The 15160-nt window shown below is 44.2% G+C and overlaps 1 protein-coding gene and 1 non-coding gene across 2 annotated transcripts in view; both read left to right on the top strand.

The window, feature by feature from the left end:
• The first annotated feature begins 6249 nt into the window (after positions 1-6249).
• Positions 6250-15160, top strand: part of ZCCHC8 (zinc finger CCHC-type containing 8) — a 28433-nt gene continuing 19522 nt past the window's right edge. The window contains exons 1-3 of the mRNA XM_044243434.1: positions 6250-6573; positions 8338-8380; positions 13896-13970. Coding sequence (XP_044099369.1) covers positions 6375-6573; positions 8338-8380; positions 13896-13970 — 317 coding nt within the window. The 5' untranslated portion in view covers positions 6250-6374. The remainder of the gene's footprint in view (positions 6574-8337; positions 8381-13895; positions 13971-15160) is intronic.
• LOC122903893 lies at positions 14437-14570 on the top strand. Its single transcript, XR_006384094.1, has one exon. It is a non-coding gene; the product is annotated as a small nucleolar RNA SNORA9 (small nucleolar RNA).

Below are 15160 nucleotides of genomic sequence, written 5' to 3'. Positions count from 1 at the left end.
TGGGAGAGGGAAAAGTGGGCTTCTTGCCAAGCAGGGAGCCTGATGTAGGGCTCAATCCCAGGACCCTGAGGTCCTGACCTAATCTGAAGGGAGATGATTAACAACTGAGCCACCCAGGTGCCCCCAACCCATTATACCTTTATTTTTTTTAATTTTTTTTAAAGATTATATTTATTTATTTGACAGAGATCACAAGTAGGCAGAGGGAGGCAGAGAGAGAGGAAGGGAAGCAGGCTCCCTGCTGAGCAGAGAGCCTGATACGGGGCTCAATCCCAGGACCCTGGGATCATGACCTGAGCTGAAGGCCGAGGCTTTAACCCACTGAGCCACCCAGGCACCCCTATACCTTTATTTTTAAAATGAGTTCATAAGTTTGGCCATTGTGTTTGTTGGGCAGGTTTTTGTGATAAATGTGAAGTGTGGTTGTGTTAAATAAGATTTTTTAATGTATTCCCTTAAATGTTTAAATTTCACTTTCCTAGAGCACAGTAATTTCATGAAGAAATGGCTCTTCCTCACGTTTCAGTGACAGTTTCTGGGGGAATGTCATCATGGGTTTTTTCATCCTGGATTCCCCACAATTCAAATTTTTCAGGTTAGCTATACCTTCTCAAATCAATTTCATTAGAGATTTTCATGGGCTGGGGTACCTGGGGGGCTCAGTTGGTTAAGTGGGTGTGTGGTGGGAGCCAGTTAACTGCTTGGCTCAGTTGGTAATTAGTTTATAGGGAAGTCATACTCCATTGTTTACATGTTAACCTTCGGTTCCCCTTTTTCCTGGCTGTTAACTTTGCTTTCAGTTTCAAAGCCTTGTACTCCGTGATGGATATGTGGATATGTTGGGGTTAATGCTTGTAAGCAACATAGTTGCTCTCCAGGATTTATTTTAATTTTTACTTATTTTTATTTATTTATTTAAAAGATTTTATTTATTTATTTGACAGAGATCACAAGTAGGCAGAGAGGCAGGCAGAGAGTGGGGGGAAGCAGGCTCCCCGCTGAGCAGAGAGCCCGATGAGGGACTCGATCCCAGGACCCTGAGATCATGACCCGAGCTGAAGGCAGCGGCTTAACCCACTGAGCCACCCAGGCTTTATTTGACAGAGATCACAAGTAGACAGAGAGGCAGGCAGAGAGCGAGGAGGAAGCAGGCTCCCCACCAAGCTTTCATCATGACCTGAGCTGAAGGCAGAGGCTGAACCCTCTGAGCCACCCAGGCACCCTTATTTTATTTTTAAATAGGCTCTACTCACAACCCTGAGATCAAGACCTGAGCTGATGGGGCACCAGGGTGGCTCAGTTGGTTAAGCGACTGCCTTGGGCTCAGATAATGATCTCAGGATGTTGGGATTGAGCCCAGCATCGGACTCTTGCTCAGCCCAGAGCCTGCTTCTCCTTCTGTCTGCCATTTACCCGACTTGTGATTTCTCTCTCAAATTTTTTTTTTCATTTTTTAAAAATCTTACTTATTTGACAGAGATCACAAGTAGGCAGAGAGGCAGGAAGAAAGAGGAGGAAGCAGGCTCCCTGCTGAGCAGAGAGCCCGATGCGGGGCTCTATCCCAGGACCCTGAGATCACGACCTGAGCTGAAGGCAGAGTCTTTAACACACTAAGCCACCCAGGTGCCCCTCTCTCAAGTATTTTTTTAAAAAGACCTGAGCTGTGATCAAGAGATGGACACCATAAGTGGGCACATGATGTAATGAGCACTGGGTATTATATAAGAATGAGGGGTGTCTGGGTGGCTTAGTCATTGGGCTCAGTTCATGATCCCAGGGTCCTGGGACCAAGCCCCACATCAGGCTACCTGCTCGTATAACCTCTCTCGCTGTCGTTCAAATATTAAAAATAAATAAATAAATAATGAATTTTAAAAAGATGAATCACTGAACTCTACCTCTGAAACTAATAATACAATAAACGTTCATTGAATTTTAATTTTTTAAAGTTGGACACAACCAACCGTGCCACCCAGATGCACCCAGGAAATACATAAATTTTTTTAAAGATTTTATTTGAGAAAGCACATGAGAAAGAGCAGTGAGAGAAGGACAAAGCAGTCTCCCCGCTGAGCAAGGAGCCCAAGGCAGGGGTCTGTCCCAGGACACTGGGATCATGACCTGAGCTGAAGGCAGATGTTTAATGGACTGAGCCACCCAGGCATCCCCAAGAGGTATCTTAAAGACATGGTAGCTAGGCAGGGCGGTAAAAGGAGAACACACATCTCGGGCAAGATATGAGGACCAGTGTGAGAGCAATTGGCCTTCAGGGTAGGTAACTTGGAAGGCAGAATAGGACTTGGTAGTTGTACATGGGTGCTGAAAAAGCAGACTCAAAGGTGAGGTTTCCAACTTGGATTTTTTATTCCATAAGTTTAAAAAAACTTAAGTATCGTTGAAGATATAAATTGGTACAAGGAGATGGAAACAAGTTTTACGTATTATTCCAAGCTAGAGTTTCACACGTCAAAAGGTGATTGAAGGGGTGCCTGGGTGGCTCAGTGGGTTAAAGCCTCTGCCTTCGGCTCAGATCATGATCCCAGGGTCCTGGGATCGAGCCCCTCGTCAGGCTCTCTGCTCCGCAGGAAGCCTGCTTCCTCCTCTCTCTCTCTGCCTGCCTCTCTGCCTACTTGTGATTCCTCTTTCTCCGTCAAATAAATAAAATCTTAAAAAAAAAAAAGGTGATTAACGTGTATACTTAAATATAATCTTGAGAGGCACTTGGCTGGCTCAGTTTTTTATAGCATGAGACTTTTGATCTCAGAGTTGTAAGTTTGACCCCTACATTAGTTAAGGAGATTACTTAGAAATTTAAAAAAAAAAAATTTTATTTATTTGACACAGAGAGTAGGAGCACAAGCAGGGGGAGTGGCAGGCAGGGGAGAAGCAGGATCCCCACCAAGCAGGGACCCCGGGCTGGGGGTTGACCCAGGACCCTGGTATCATGACCTGAGCCGAAGGCAGCTGCTCAACCAACTGAACCACCCACGATTGTATTTATTTGACAGAGAAAGACAGTGAAAGAGGGAACACAAGCAGGCGGGTTTTTGGGGTGGGGGGACCAGTATGGGTGCCCCAGTATGTATACATATATGCATATATGCACACACATATCCACATACATGCACACACAAACATATGCACACACCATGTCTGTTGGACCCACTCCTAGTGCTTTAACTCCGGTCATTCACCAATTTCTGTAATTGTCTTGTCCTCAGTCCCAGCCCTTTGAGTGTCTCAAGACTCAACCACAGACTCCTCTCTGTATTCTTCATTATGCCATTACCCTTTACTATAGTTGCATTTAATGTCCTTAAAAATGGGGGCTGGGGCGCCTGGGTGGCTCAGTGGGTTAAGCCTTAGCCTTCAGCTCAGGTCATGATCCCAGAGTCCTGTGATCGAGCCCCACATTGGGCTCTCTGCTCAGCAGGAAGTCCGCTTCCCCCTCTCTATTTGCCTGCCTCTCTGACTACTTGTGATCTTTGTCTGTCAGATAAATAAAATCTTAAAAAAAAAAAAAAAAAGTGGGCCAGCCAAATGTTAACCTTTAGTTCAGATTTACCCAAAGATTCAACTGCCTAGTAAACATCTCAACTGGGGCTCAGATTTTACTTTCTTTCTTTCTTTTTTTTTTTTTTAAAGATTATTTATTTATTTATTTGTCATAGAGAGAGAAGCGAGAGCAAGCACAGGCAGACAGAGTGGCAGGCAGAGGCAGAGGGAGAAGCAGGCTCCCCGCCAAGCAAGGAGCCCAATGCGGGACTCGATCCCAGGACGCTGGGATCATGACTTGAGCCGAAGGCAGCCGCTTAACCAACTGTGCCACCCAGGCATCCCAGATTTTACTTTCAATTTATCAATATGTAGGGGCGCCTGGGTAGCTCAGTCAGGTGAGTGTCCTACTCTTGGTTTCATCTCAAGTCATGATCTCAGGGTTGTAAGATCAAGCCCCACATCAGTCTCCACACACAGTGCTGAGTCTGCTTGAGATTCTCTCCCTCTGCCTCCCTCGCCCCCATCCCTTACCCCGACTCCCGTGCTCTCTCTAAACAAAATCTTTCAAAAAAAAAAAAAAAATCAGGGCACCCGGATGGCTAAGTGAGTTAACCCTCTGCCTTTGGCTCAGGTCATGATCTCAGGGTCCTGGGATCGAGCCCTGCATCAGGCTCCCTGCTCGGCAGGGAGCCTGTTTCCCCCTCTCTCTGCCTGCCTCTCTGCCTACTTGTGGTCTCTCGTGCTCTCTGTCAAATAAAATCTTTAAAAAAAAAAAACAGTGAATAACAAAAATGCCTCAAAAAATGTCTTTCACCATTACAGTTGCTTCTCTCTTGCCTCTGAGGATAAAATTGCCTCAAGGTACCACATAACTTCCCTCATTGCTACCAAACCTGGTCCGTATCCATTGATCATTTATTATTGATAAATGATTTATCATTGGTCATTTATTCAACCAGTTTTTCATATATGTATATATACACTTATATATGTATATAAATAATTGACAGCACAAGGAGGGGAAGAAGCAGTCTCCCCACTGAGCAGGGAGCCTGATGTGGGGCTTGATCCCAGGACCCCGGGATCATGACCTGAGCCAATGGCGCAACTGACTGATTCACCCAGGTGCCCCTATTCAGGTACTTAAGTCAGAATCTCGAGAAATATTCATTACCTGTTTACTCTCATTTCCTGTATCCAACCCTCCAATTAGCTGTTGCTTAAATTTTATCTTCTATTTACTACTTCTAAACAACTGTCCAGGGATGCCTGGGTGGCTCAGTTGGTTAAGCAGCTGCCTTCGGCTCAGGTCATGATCCCAGCGCCTGGGATCGAGTCCCACATCGGGCTCCTTGGGGAGCCTGCTTCTCCCTCTGCCTCTGCCTGCCTCTGTCTGCCTGTGCTCGCTCTCTCTCCCTCTCTCTCTGATAAATAAATAAATAAAATCTTTAAACAACTGTCCACCATTTCCACTCCACTAATCCCAATATTTATTAGTTCGACTGCAAAAACTTATCAGTCTTCTAGATTTGGAATTTTACTTTTGCAGGATTTGTAATCATGTTTCTATCATGCAATCAAGACTATCTTACTAAAATGAAAATGTGTGGGTCATGAACCTCTTTAAAATGTTGAAATGATTTCCGAATTTGGGGGATGGAGAGAGGATCCCTAAACTTGGTGTGTGCACTGGCCTAATGTACCAGCCTCATTGTGCTCCTCTCTCTTTTCATTTCACAGCCAGATTTCTTCCAAGGAGGATGCTCTTCAGTCCATCATCGGTGCTCTCACCAACTTTGCCCTTCTAACAATGTTTCAGTTCAAACCTCAGGTCCTAGTTCACAAATTCCCACAGATTCTGTCAAAGTAAATCATTACATACCGTAACTTTCTGTGTTTTTATTTCACTTTTTTTTTTTTTAATTTAAAATATTTTATTTATTTGTCAGAGAATGAGAGTGAGGGAGCACAAGCTAGGGAGCGGCAGGCGGAAGGAGAAGCAGGCTCCCGGCCGAGCCGGGTGCGTTACTGGATCATGACCCTAGCGGAAGCCAGACACTTAACCGACTGAGCCACACAGGCGTCCCTTCACATATTTTTAAAATATGATGGACACCTATCAGCATCCACCTGGACCCAAGAGCAGGAGCAGTTACAGTGATCTTGTCTGTTTCTTTTGCTAGCCTGTAGGTTCCACCAGAGCAGTAACTTAGCTATTTTGCTCTCCCTTGCATCCTCGAGCTCTGATACGTTGAACGTGGTAAATAAATGTTATTGAACGAATAAGTGATGGAATGAGAGAAACCACCGAAACCCGCAACAGGCGAATCGAAAACGGTCTGATGTAGCTAGTTTTTCATGAAAAAGTGCAACAAGCTCAATAAACTGATCACAAAGGTAATCTGTGATAAAAACTAGTGTTTCTTATTCTCCTGTTGCAATTAAGCACGCACACTAGAATCTGGTATAAGACATAGGTCGTGTTCTGATTTTTCAGCCTGAGACGCATCTCAGGGACAATATATATTGTTTTAACACATTCTGTTCTATGCAGGCTTTCTGGACGTTTAAAAAGGACCAATCCCAGTATGCAATGCAAACAATGAGTTAACTGTCTCTTAGAAACCACATGTCCCAGCATGCCATGCTCCGGAGCAATCTCGGAAGTGGCGCTGAGAGACGCCACTGCATTCTGGGAGTTGTAGTCTCTCCGGAGTGGCCCGCCCCTTGTGCAGCTTCGGCGGCGTCAGGAGAAAACCGTACAGGGTGGCTGGCTTAGCGCGGCCCAAGCCCTAGCGAGCGGTGCCGCCCTACAACCTTCGCCCCCGGCTGGGCGGCCAGCTCCGCCTCTTCTCGAATCTCACCCACAGCCCAAGATGGCGGCGGAGGTGGATTTTGGCGACCTAGAGCTGTTCGAGGCGTTTGACCACCCAGAGGAGTCGATTCCGAAGCCCGTTCACACCCGCTTCAAGGACGACGACGGCGACGAGGAGGACGAGAATGGGGTCGGCGACGCGGAGCTGCGGGAGCGGCTTCGGCAGTGCGAGGAAACCATCGAGCAGCTCCGCGCCGAGAATATCCTTCCCGTTTGCCTGGGCCCGGTCACCGGCGTGCGGCAGGCGGCGTGACTGGGAGGGCGCGGGCGGAAATTCCAGGAGGGCCAGAATTCCGAATAACCCCTCTCTGGCCCCGCAGGCGGGCGGAGAATCGAGGGTTCGGCTTGCGTAAGCTGCTCTGGGGCCCCGGCGCGACCCTCTCCCCTCCGGTGATCCGTGCCCCGTCGGGACGCATACCCCGGACTAGACGCGCTCCCCGCGCCCCCCAAGCTGGGACTGGTTTTTAGGATTTTTTAAGACGGCCAGATCGTAGGCTGGTCACTGCTTCCTCTCCTCCTTTCTGAAGTCCTTATCCAGTTTCTTTTTTTCTTTCTTTCTCTCTCTCTCTCTCTCTCTCTTTTTTTTTTTTTTTTTTTTTTTTTTTTTGTAGCCAGGCTTACGTTGATGCCGTCTTGCTGTGGTTGTCTATAGGCAAATAGCCGGATCCTCAGACCTTATCTGTGATTTATAGTGGGGTAGAAGCTAATGGGCTTAGGATGCGGGAGTTGGGAGTTGAAGCACGTGAAGCATGCGGAGAGAAATGGTTAATTGCCTGACTGAGGTTGGGGATTCATTTTAAAGTTCTTCGACTTTGAAATACCTTCCGTGGTGAAGGTGCTTTGCTAAGCCTTGGGAAAAAAACGCGCCAAATGAGTTTGCGTTTGGCTTAGTTACATGATTACAGCCTTCCTAGGAAGGGTTGTTAGTATGGATGTTTACATTCTTAGAGGTGTTTGGTGGTGGTGGTTTTTAACTCTGGGCAGATGATTTCGGTTCAGATAGTTTCCCGTTTAAAGTGAAACACTGAAAGCGGTTGGTAAATCATCTTTAAAGGCTTTTGAAGTTTGATTATGTTATTCATGATGTTTTCCTTTGCCCTTTAATATGTAAAATTTCAAACGAAAGGATTGTACGTGAACATCCGTAGTTCTATCCTAGTTTCTCCGTCTTTAACAGTTTGTTTCACTGTATTTATCACTTATCATGATGCTCTTTATTTTTCTTTTTGTTGTATTATTACTGTTATTATTATTACTATTATTATTTTGAGAGAGAGAGAGAGCATGAATGAGCAGAGGCAGGGCAGGAGAGGGGGAGAGAACCTCTAGCAGGCTCCACCATCATCATTGGGGAGTCCTTTGGGGCTCAATCTCAGGACCCTGAGATCGTGACCTGAGCCGAAATCAAAAGTCAGATGCTTAACCTGCTGAGCCACCCAGGCGCCCCCATGCCGCTTGCTCTTAAATGAGTTGCTGTTTAGGTTTTGATGGGGTATGTTGAATAACACTTTGGGTTCAGTCTGTTACTCTCTCTTTTAAGATTTTATTTATTTATTTGACAGTCAGATGACAAGTAGGCAGAGAGAGAGGAGGAAGCAGGCTCCGTGCTGAGCAGAGAGCCTGATGTGGGGCTCCATCCTAGGACCCTGGGATCATGACCTGAGCCGAAGGCAGAGGCTTTAACCCACTGAGCCATCCAGGTGCCCCTCTTACTCTCTTTTGAACTACATGATCCTGTCTTAGAGTATCTATGTTGGAAGAGATGAGAAAACTGTTTTAATGTTTAGGTTTAAATGCCTAGCCATGCAACAAAACAGGAACTCAGTTAAGTGTCATCCTCAAAATACTTGTGGGTCTTCTAACGCTTGTAACATTCTGACATCGAAAGTAAGAGTGAGTAGTTGAATTTTATGATAGTTACGATTCTATTTAATGAAGGCTTATATTTCTTAACAAGTAATAACATCAAGAACTTAAAAGAAAATTGAACATTCTGACTCGACCAAGGTATGAGATACTACACTGTTGTTGTTCTTTATTTATATTTAATATTTAGCTATAATTTCTTCGTAAAAAAAAAAAAGTAGGACTTCTGTATCGTTTTTGTTTAGCATTCTCTGAAGAAATCAGTAATGATCCTTTATTTTTAATTTCTGGAGGTAAAATTTGAATTCTCATAAGTACATTAAATTTTTAATTATTTTGGGGGGATGTTAACTAGATTTATTGCGGTGATCATTAAACAACTTATACAAATTTTTTTTTTTAAGATTTTATTCATTTGGGATGCTCCTTGCTCGGCGGGGAGCCTGCTTCTCCCTCTACCTCCATCTGCCAGTGCTCGCCCGCGCTCGCTCTCTCTCTCTCTCTCTGTCTCTCTGACAAATAAATAAATAAAATCTTAAAAAAAAAAAAAGAGGGACGCTTGGGTGGCGCAGTTGGTTGGACGACTGCCTCCAGCTCAGGGCGTGATCCTGGAGTCCCGGGATTGAGTCCCACATCAGGCTCCCAGCTCCATGGGGAGTCTGCTTTGCTCTCTGACCTTCTCCTCACTCATTCTCTCTCTCACTGTCTCTCTCTCTCAAATAAATAAAATAAAATCTTTAAAAAAAAAAAAAGATTTTATTCATTTATTTGAGAGAGAGAGAATGAGGGAGAGAGCATGAGAGGAGAGAGGTCAGGGGGAGAATCAGACTCCCTGGCGAGCAGAGAGCCTGATGTGGGATTTAATCAGGGACTCGGGATCATGACCTGAGCTGAAGGCAGTTGTTGCTCAACCAACCAACTGAGCCACCCAGGCGCCCACAACATATACAACTATTGAATCATTATGCTCTATACCTGGATAACTTTTAAACTAACTAAACTAGATAAAAATATTTGTGAAATATATCCAGAAAAATTTGTTTGTTTTTTTAAAAGATTTTATTTATTTGACAGAAAGAGAGAGAGCACAAGCAGGGGGAGAGGCAGAGGGAGAGGGAGAAGCAGGCTCCCTCCAGAGCAGGGATCCCGATGTGGGACTCGATCCCAGGACTCTAGAATCATGACCTGAGCCAAAGGCAGTGGCTTAACCAACTGAGCCACCCAGGTGCCCCTATCCAGAAAATTTTGACTTAATGTTCAGAACAGGCAAGTTGCCAACCTAGCTGTTCTTATTCCACAAACATTTCTGGGAAGTTAGAATTAAGATTACAGTATTACTCTTGGTGAAGGTTTATTTACAGAGTTAAAATGTGTTCCTAGGGATGCCTGGGTGACTCAGTCAGTTAAGCCACTGCCTTCAGTTCGGGTCATGATCCCAGGGTGCTGGGATCAAGTTCTGCGTCGGGCTTCTTGCTGGGTGGGGAGCCTGCTTCTCTCTCCACCTCTGCCTGCCACTCTGCCTGCCTGTGCACTCTCTCTCTTATGCAAATAAATAAATAAAATCTTTAAAAAAAAACAAAACTGTTCCTAAATAGAAATGATGCAGAATTTCATTTTAGAAAAAGAGAAATTAGTATGCTTTTGAAGAAAGTGCAGTGAGTAGATTTGCATTCAGACATCTGACTTTAAGAGATAGAAGAGCAAATGCTGGTTTCTTAATACAATTACTTCACAGGTTACTAAATCTAAAATATTTATTAAAGTACGAACTTATTATGTGGAATGGTATTACCAAGCTTTTGGAATTTGGAGGGCTGTGAACCAGTGTCACATGCCCTTTTTTTGTCTCTGGTACCAGCTGAAGTAACTAGCCACATTGGTGACTAAAGGTTTAAAATTTTTGGAAACCTCCCCATGCCCTACATTCTTTCTTCCTCCATGTGAGCACACTTTGTGGATCTAAGCTTATTTCTGGTTAGATAATAAATGTATTGAATATAATTCGGATTCCTGAAAAAATCATAATTGTTTTGGTATTTATTGATTTACTTATTTATATTATTATTATTTTTTAAAGATTTTATTTATTTATTTGACAGAGAGAGATTACAAGTAGGCAGAGAGGCAGGCAGAGAGAGAGAGGAAGAAGCAGGCTCCCTGCTGAGCAGAGAGCCTGATGCGGGGCTCGATCCCAGGACCCTGGGATCATGACCCGAGCTGAAGGCAGCGGCTTAACCCACTGAGCCACCCAGGCGCCCCTGTTTTGGTATTTAAAGATAACTTAGGGGCGCCTGGGTGGCTCAGTGGGTTAAAGCCCCTGCCTTCAGCTCGGGTCATGATCCCAGGGTCCTGGGATCGAGCCCCGCATCAGGCTCTCTGCTCTGCGGGGAGCCTGCTTCCTCCTCTCTCTCTCTCTGCCTGCTTGTGATCTCTGTCTGTCAAATATATTTTAAAAAAAAAAAAAAAAGATAACTTAGATGAGCACACTTTTTAATAGAGTTGATAATTTAAACGCTCAGTTATGAAGGGGTTATAATCACTCGAGTTTAAATGATCGTGTCATGGGTTTTACCAGTACATGAGACAGCCATTAGTATCCTCAAAAAGGAATAAATTAAAATTTTCTTTTTAGAATTAGTGCTCTTCATGTTGTCAGACACTGATAAAGTGCTCTACAGAAAATTTAGAAACAAAACGAAATAAAATTATATAGATAAAATCTGTACCCCCAAGCCTCTTGGTTTAATCCTTATTTTTGGAACTGCCGTGATCAGAAGTTTCCTTTTTTTTTTTTTTTTTTAAAGATTTTATTTATTTATTTGACAGAGAGAAATCACAAGTAGATGGAGAGGCAGGCAGAGAGAGAGAGAGAGGGAAGCGGGCTCCCTGCTGAGCAGAGAGCCCGATGCGGGACTTGATCCCAGGACCCTGAGATCATGACCCGAGCCGAAGGCAGCGGCTCAACCCACTGAGCCACCCAGGCACCCTGTTTCTTTCCTTTTTTGTCCAATAAACATTTTTAACTTTATATTATGGAAAATTTCAAATGTATGGAAAAAGAAAAGAATAATATAATACACGTTTTCATCCTATATGCACATTTTACCCTAAATAGTTCAGCATATAGCTTTTTAAAAGCAAGACTTTGGGACACCTGGGTGGTTCAGTCAGTTAAGCAGCTGCCTTCAGCCCGGGTCGTGATGCCAGGGTCCTGGGATCAAGTTCCGATTCCGGCTCCTTGCTTGGCAGAGAGCCTGCTTCTCTCTTTGCCTCTGCCTGACTGACACCCTGCCTGCTTATGCTCTCTCTCTCTCTCTCTCTCACAAATAATCTTTAAAAGCAAAACTTCGTCATGCATAATCACAACACCACTATCCCAGTAAATGGCACGATTTTTTTTTTTTAAGATTTTTAAAATTTATTTGACAGACAGATCACAAGTAGGCAGAAAGGCAGGCAGAGAGAGATGGGGAAGCGGACTCTCTGCTGAGCAGAGAGCCCAATGCAGGGCTCGATCCCAGGACCTTGAGATCATGACCTGAGCTGAAGGCGGAGGCTTAACCCACTGAGCCACCAGGCGCCCCGGCATGATTTTTCTTAATAACACTCCCAGCTCAGCCCATTTTCAATTTTCTCCAACTGAATGTCTTTCTCTTTGTTGCTCAAATTGGTCTGTAGTTAAGGACCATACAATTGTGTGTGGTTTTTAGAAACATATATATATATATATTTTTTTTTTTTAAGGTTTATTTATTTATTTTAGAGAGTTTGTGAGAGAGCCTGTGTGCCTAGGCGTCACCCGGGCCGCTGGGAGAGGCAAAGAAAGTCCTCACCAAATTCCACTCTGAGTGTCTCTGCGCCGAGCCCTTCCAGCCCTACCTTGGGCTCGATTCCCAGAACCCTGAGATCATGACCTGAGCCAAAACCAAGAGTTGGTCACTTAATCAGCTGTGCTACCCAGGCGCCCTCCAGAAAATCATGCTTGTGTTTTTTTTTTTTTTTTAATTTCATTTATTTATTTGAGAGAGAGAATGCATGCCTATAAGTGAGTGAGCAGTGGGAGGGGCACGGGGAGAGGGAGGGAGAGAATCTCAGGGGGACTCTTCTCCGCCTGGAGAGTGGTGGGGGCCAATCCCACAACTCCCAAGTAATGACCTGAGCCCATATCAATCCTCAACTGTTTAACTGACTGAGCCACCCGGGCGCCCCCAAATATCGTGTATTTTTAAGAAGAGAAGTTTGTGCAAATTCAAACAAACTTCTGAATCTCTTCATGTTTTACTTTTGTTTCTTGACACGAGCAATCCCAAATACAGACTGACTTACTTCACTTGCTGCGAAGGTAAAGGAATAGGAGGCAGGTGGGGAGAGGAGGAATCTTAAGACTCAGCTGGTCCAGGTTACCACCGGGATCTTGTTCTGGTTTGGAGGCCGCATTCTACTTTTGTTTGTTTGTTTCCTTTTTGGCAGTATTTGAAAATCAAACCCAGGAACAATATACTTTTTTTTTTAAGATTTTATTTATTAATTTGACGGGGAAAGTGCACAAGCAATGGGAGCAGCAGGCAGAGGGCGAAGTAGGGCTCCCCCCTGAGCAGGGAGCCCAGTGTGCAGCACAGTCCCAGGGATCATGACCTGAGCTGAAGGCAGACGCCTAACCGACTGAGCCACTCAGGCGCCCCGACAGTATACTTTTTATATCTCTGCTTTAGTATCCGGGATTTGAAATGCTGATGTACTCTGCCCTCTAAGAGGCTATCCATTTAAAGTGTTTCATTTTCCTATATATTTCAAAGCTAAATTTACTCTGATTCTTTTAGTAATATATTCTTGGGGAGCCTGGGTGGCTCAGTCGGTTAAGCAGCTGCCTTTGGCTCAGGTCATGATCCCAGGGTTCTGGGATTAAGCCCCGCATTGGGCTCCCTGCTCTATGGAGAGCCTGCTTCTTCCTCTCTCTGCTTGCTGCTCTGCCTACTTGTGTTTTCTCTATCTCTGTAAATAAATATCTCTTCCTCTCTCTGCTTGCTGCTCTGTCTACTTGTGTTTTCTCTATCTCTTCATTCTTCATTCTTGTAACCTGCTGGTTTATCCAAACGCTCCCTTCCCCCAGTCTGTAAAGAGAAGGGCCATTAGGGGCACCTTGGTGGCTCAGTGGGTTAAGACTCTGCCTTCACTCAGGTCATGATCTCAGGGTCCTGGGATTGAGCCAGCCCCACATCAGGCTCTCTGCTCAGCAGAGGGCCTGCTTCCCCCCACTCTCTATCTGCCTGCCTCTCTGCCTACTTGTGATCTCTCTCTCTCTCTGTCAAATAAATAAATAAAATCATAAAAAAAAAAAAGAGTCATTAGATAAGGAATTTTTTTGGTTGGAAACTGAAAGATTAACTACAGTTTTAAATTTTTTGTGAAATATTTTTTAAAATATGTAAGGGATACCTCTATGTAAAATCATTAAAGTAGGTAAAATTCCATGAACAAAATTTTTTATTTATTTTATTTTTTTTCAAAAAGACGAGTTCTTGGTGGTTCTTAATCTTATTTGTAAAGTATTCTGTGATCTTTGGTACTTAATAATTATAAAAGTTGTGTGTTTATATATACATTTATGGGTTTTACTTTAAAATCTTCTAAGAATATGTTTTAACTTCTGTTTTAGTGGAATATTGGTGAACAATACTAAGTTAGATGGACCTTTATTACAGATTCTATTTATGAACAATGTTATTTCAAAGTAAGTAATTTTCTGTTTTCTATGTAAAATGAATTAATATGTTTATGAAACAATGTCTTCTGTATGCTGTTTTCATTTGTACTTATTCCATCTTCATTTTACTTAAAGCCTAGGGAATCATGATTAAGAGCAAGGATATTAGCATCTATAAATATGAATTTGAATCTGGGCCCTACTTTTTCTATATGTGAATTTGGTCCCCTGCTGTCTATATGTGAATCTGGGCAGGTCACAGTCCTGTCTGCTATCAGTTTCCTCACTGGAAAACAGGATACTAATAATAACTAGTTCTGGGTAGCTAAATGAGCACTTGTGATAGCCTCTAATAAGCACAACAACTGCCCCCCACAGCAATAAGAAATGTTAGTCTGTTCTACCCCGGAATCAGGTAACTGAGTTTACCCTGTTGGCTGTCTTCAAGGTTTACCCACATGACTTTGTGTGTACGAGTGTGACAGGGAGACCTTTGCGGGCCTTCCAGCGTGTTTGGGTCTAGGGTGACTCAGTGCATTCCTGCAGTGCTTGCTAGAATGTCCTGAAATGGCTTGAGGCTTTGCCCTGTCCTTCCTCGGAGCACGGTCAGAGACATTTCAGACAGCTGGCTTCCATCTCTGGCTGGCTGAATCTGTTGTTATCTTACAGGTTCTAGGCAAGGTAAAGAAGGTAATGGGAACCATGTAGAGAGTGTTAGCTGTGTGGTGGTCCCATTACCTACTTTCTCTGTCTGGGCCCAGGTGGAACCCAAGACTCAAGGGTGGGGACGCCTGATGGTGAATGTGGCAGTAGCAGGGTGCTGGGCACTAGCACTGTTGTCCCCATTGGATTTGAATCAGCATCTGCTCATGGCAAGCTAATTTCTGCACCGTTTATTTGCAGTTTTGTCTGCAGCAATCTTAGAATGTCAGCGCTAAGCAGACCTGAAAGATCAAGTCTGGTGAAGATCATGCTGGCTGCCCCACTCAGCCTAGCTTGGTCTCCGTCCGCACCTCCTGAGCCGACTGCTAGGAATAAGCGATGAGCGTGGCTCTTGACAGCTAGAAAACTGGGGAGAGTAGACCTCTGTAGTCGTCCCGTATATTTTGTGTTTCTGTTGCATTTTGGTTTAATTTTGTTCCAGTTTAACATTCGTATAGGTGTGTCCTTACACGTACATAGGGAGTCTCTGGGAGGAAGGTAGGGAAGGATGCTTT

The sequence above is a fragment of the Neovison vison genome, chromosome 3, assembly GCF_020171115.1.
Source record: "Neovison vison isolate M4711 chromosome 3, ASM_NN_V1, whole genome shotgun sequence".
Lineage (NCBI taxonomy): Eukaryota > Metazoa > Chordata > Mammalia > Carnivora > Mustelidae > Neogale > Neogale vison.
This window is presented reverse-complemented; position numbering and strand designations above follow the sequence as displayed.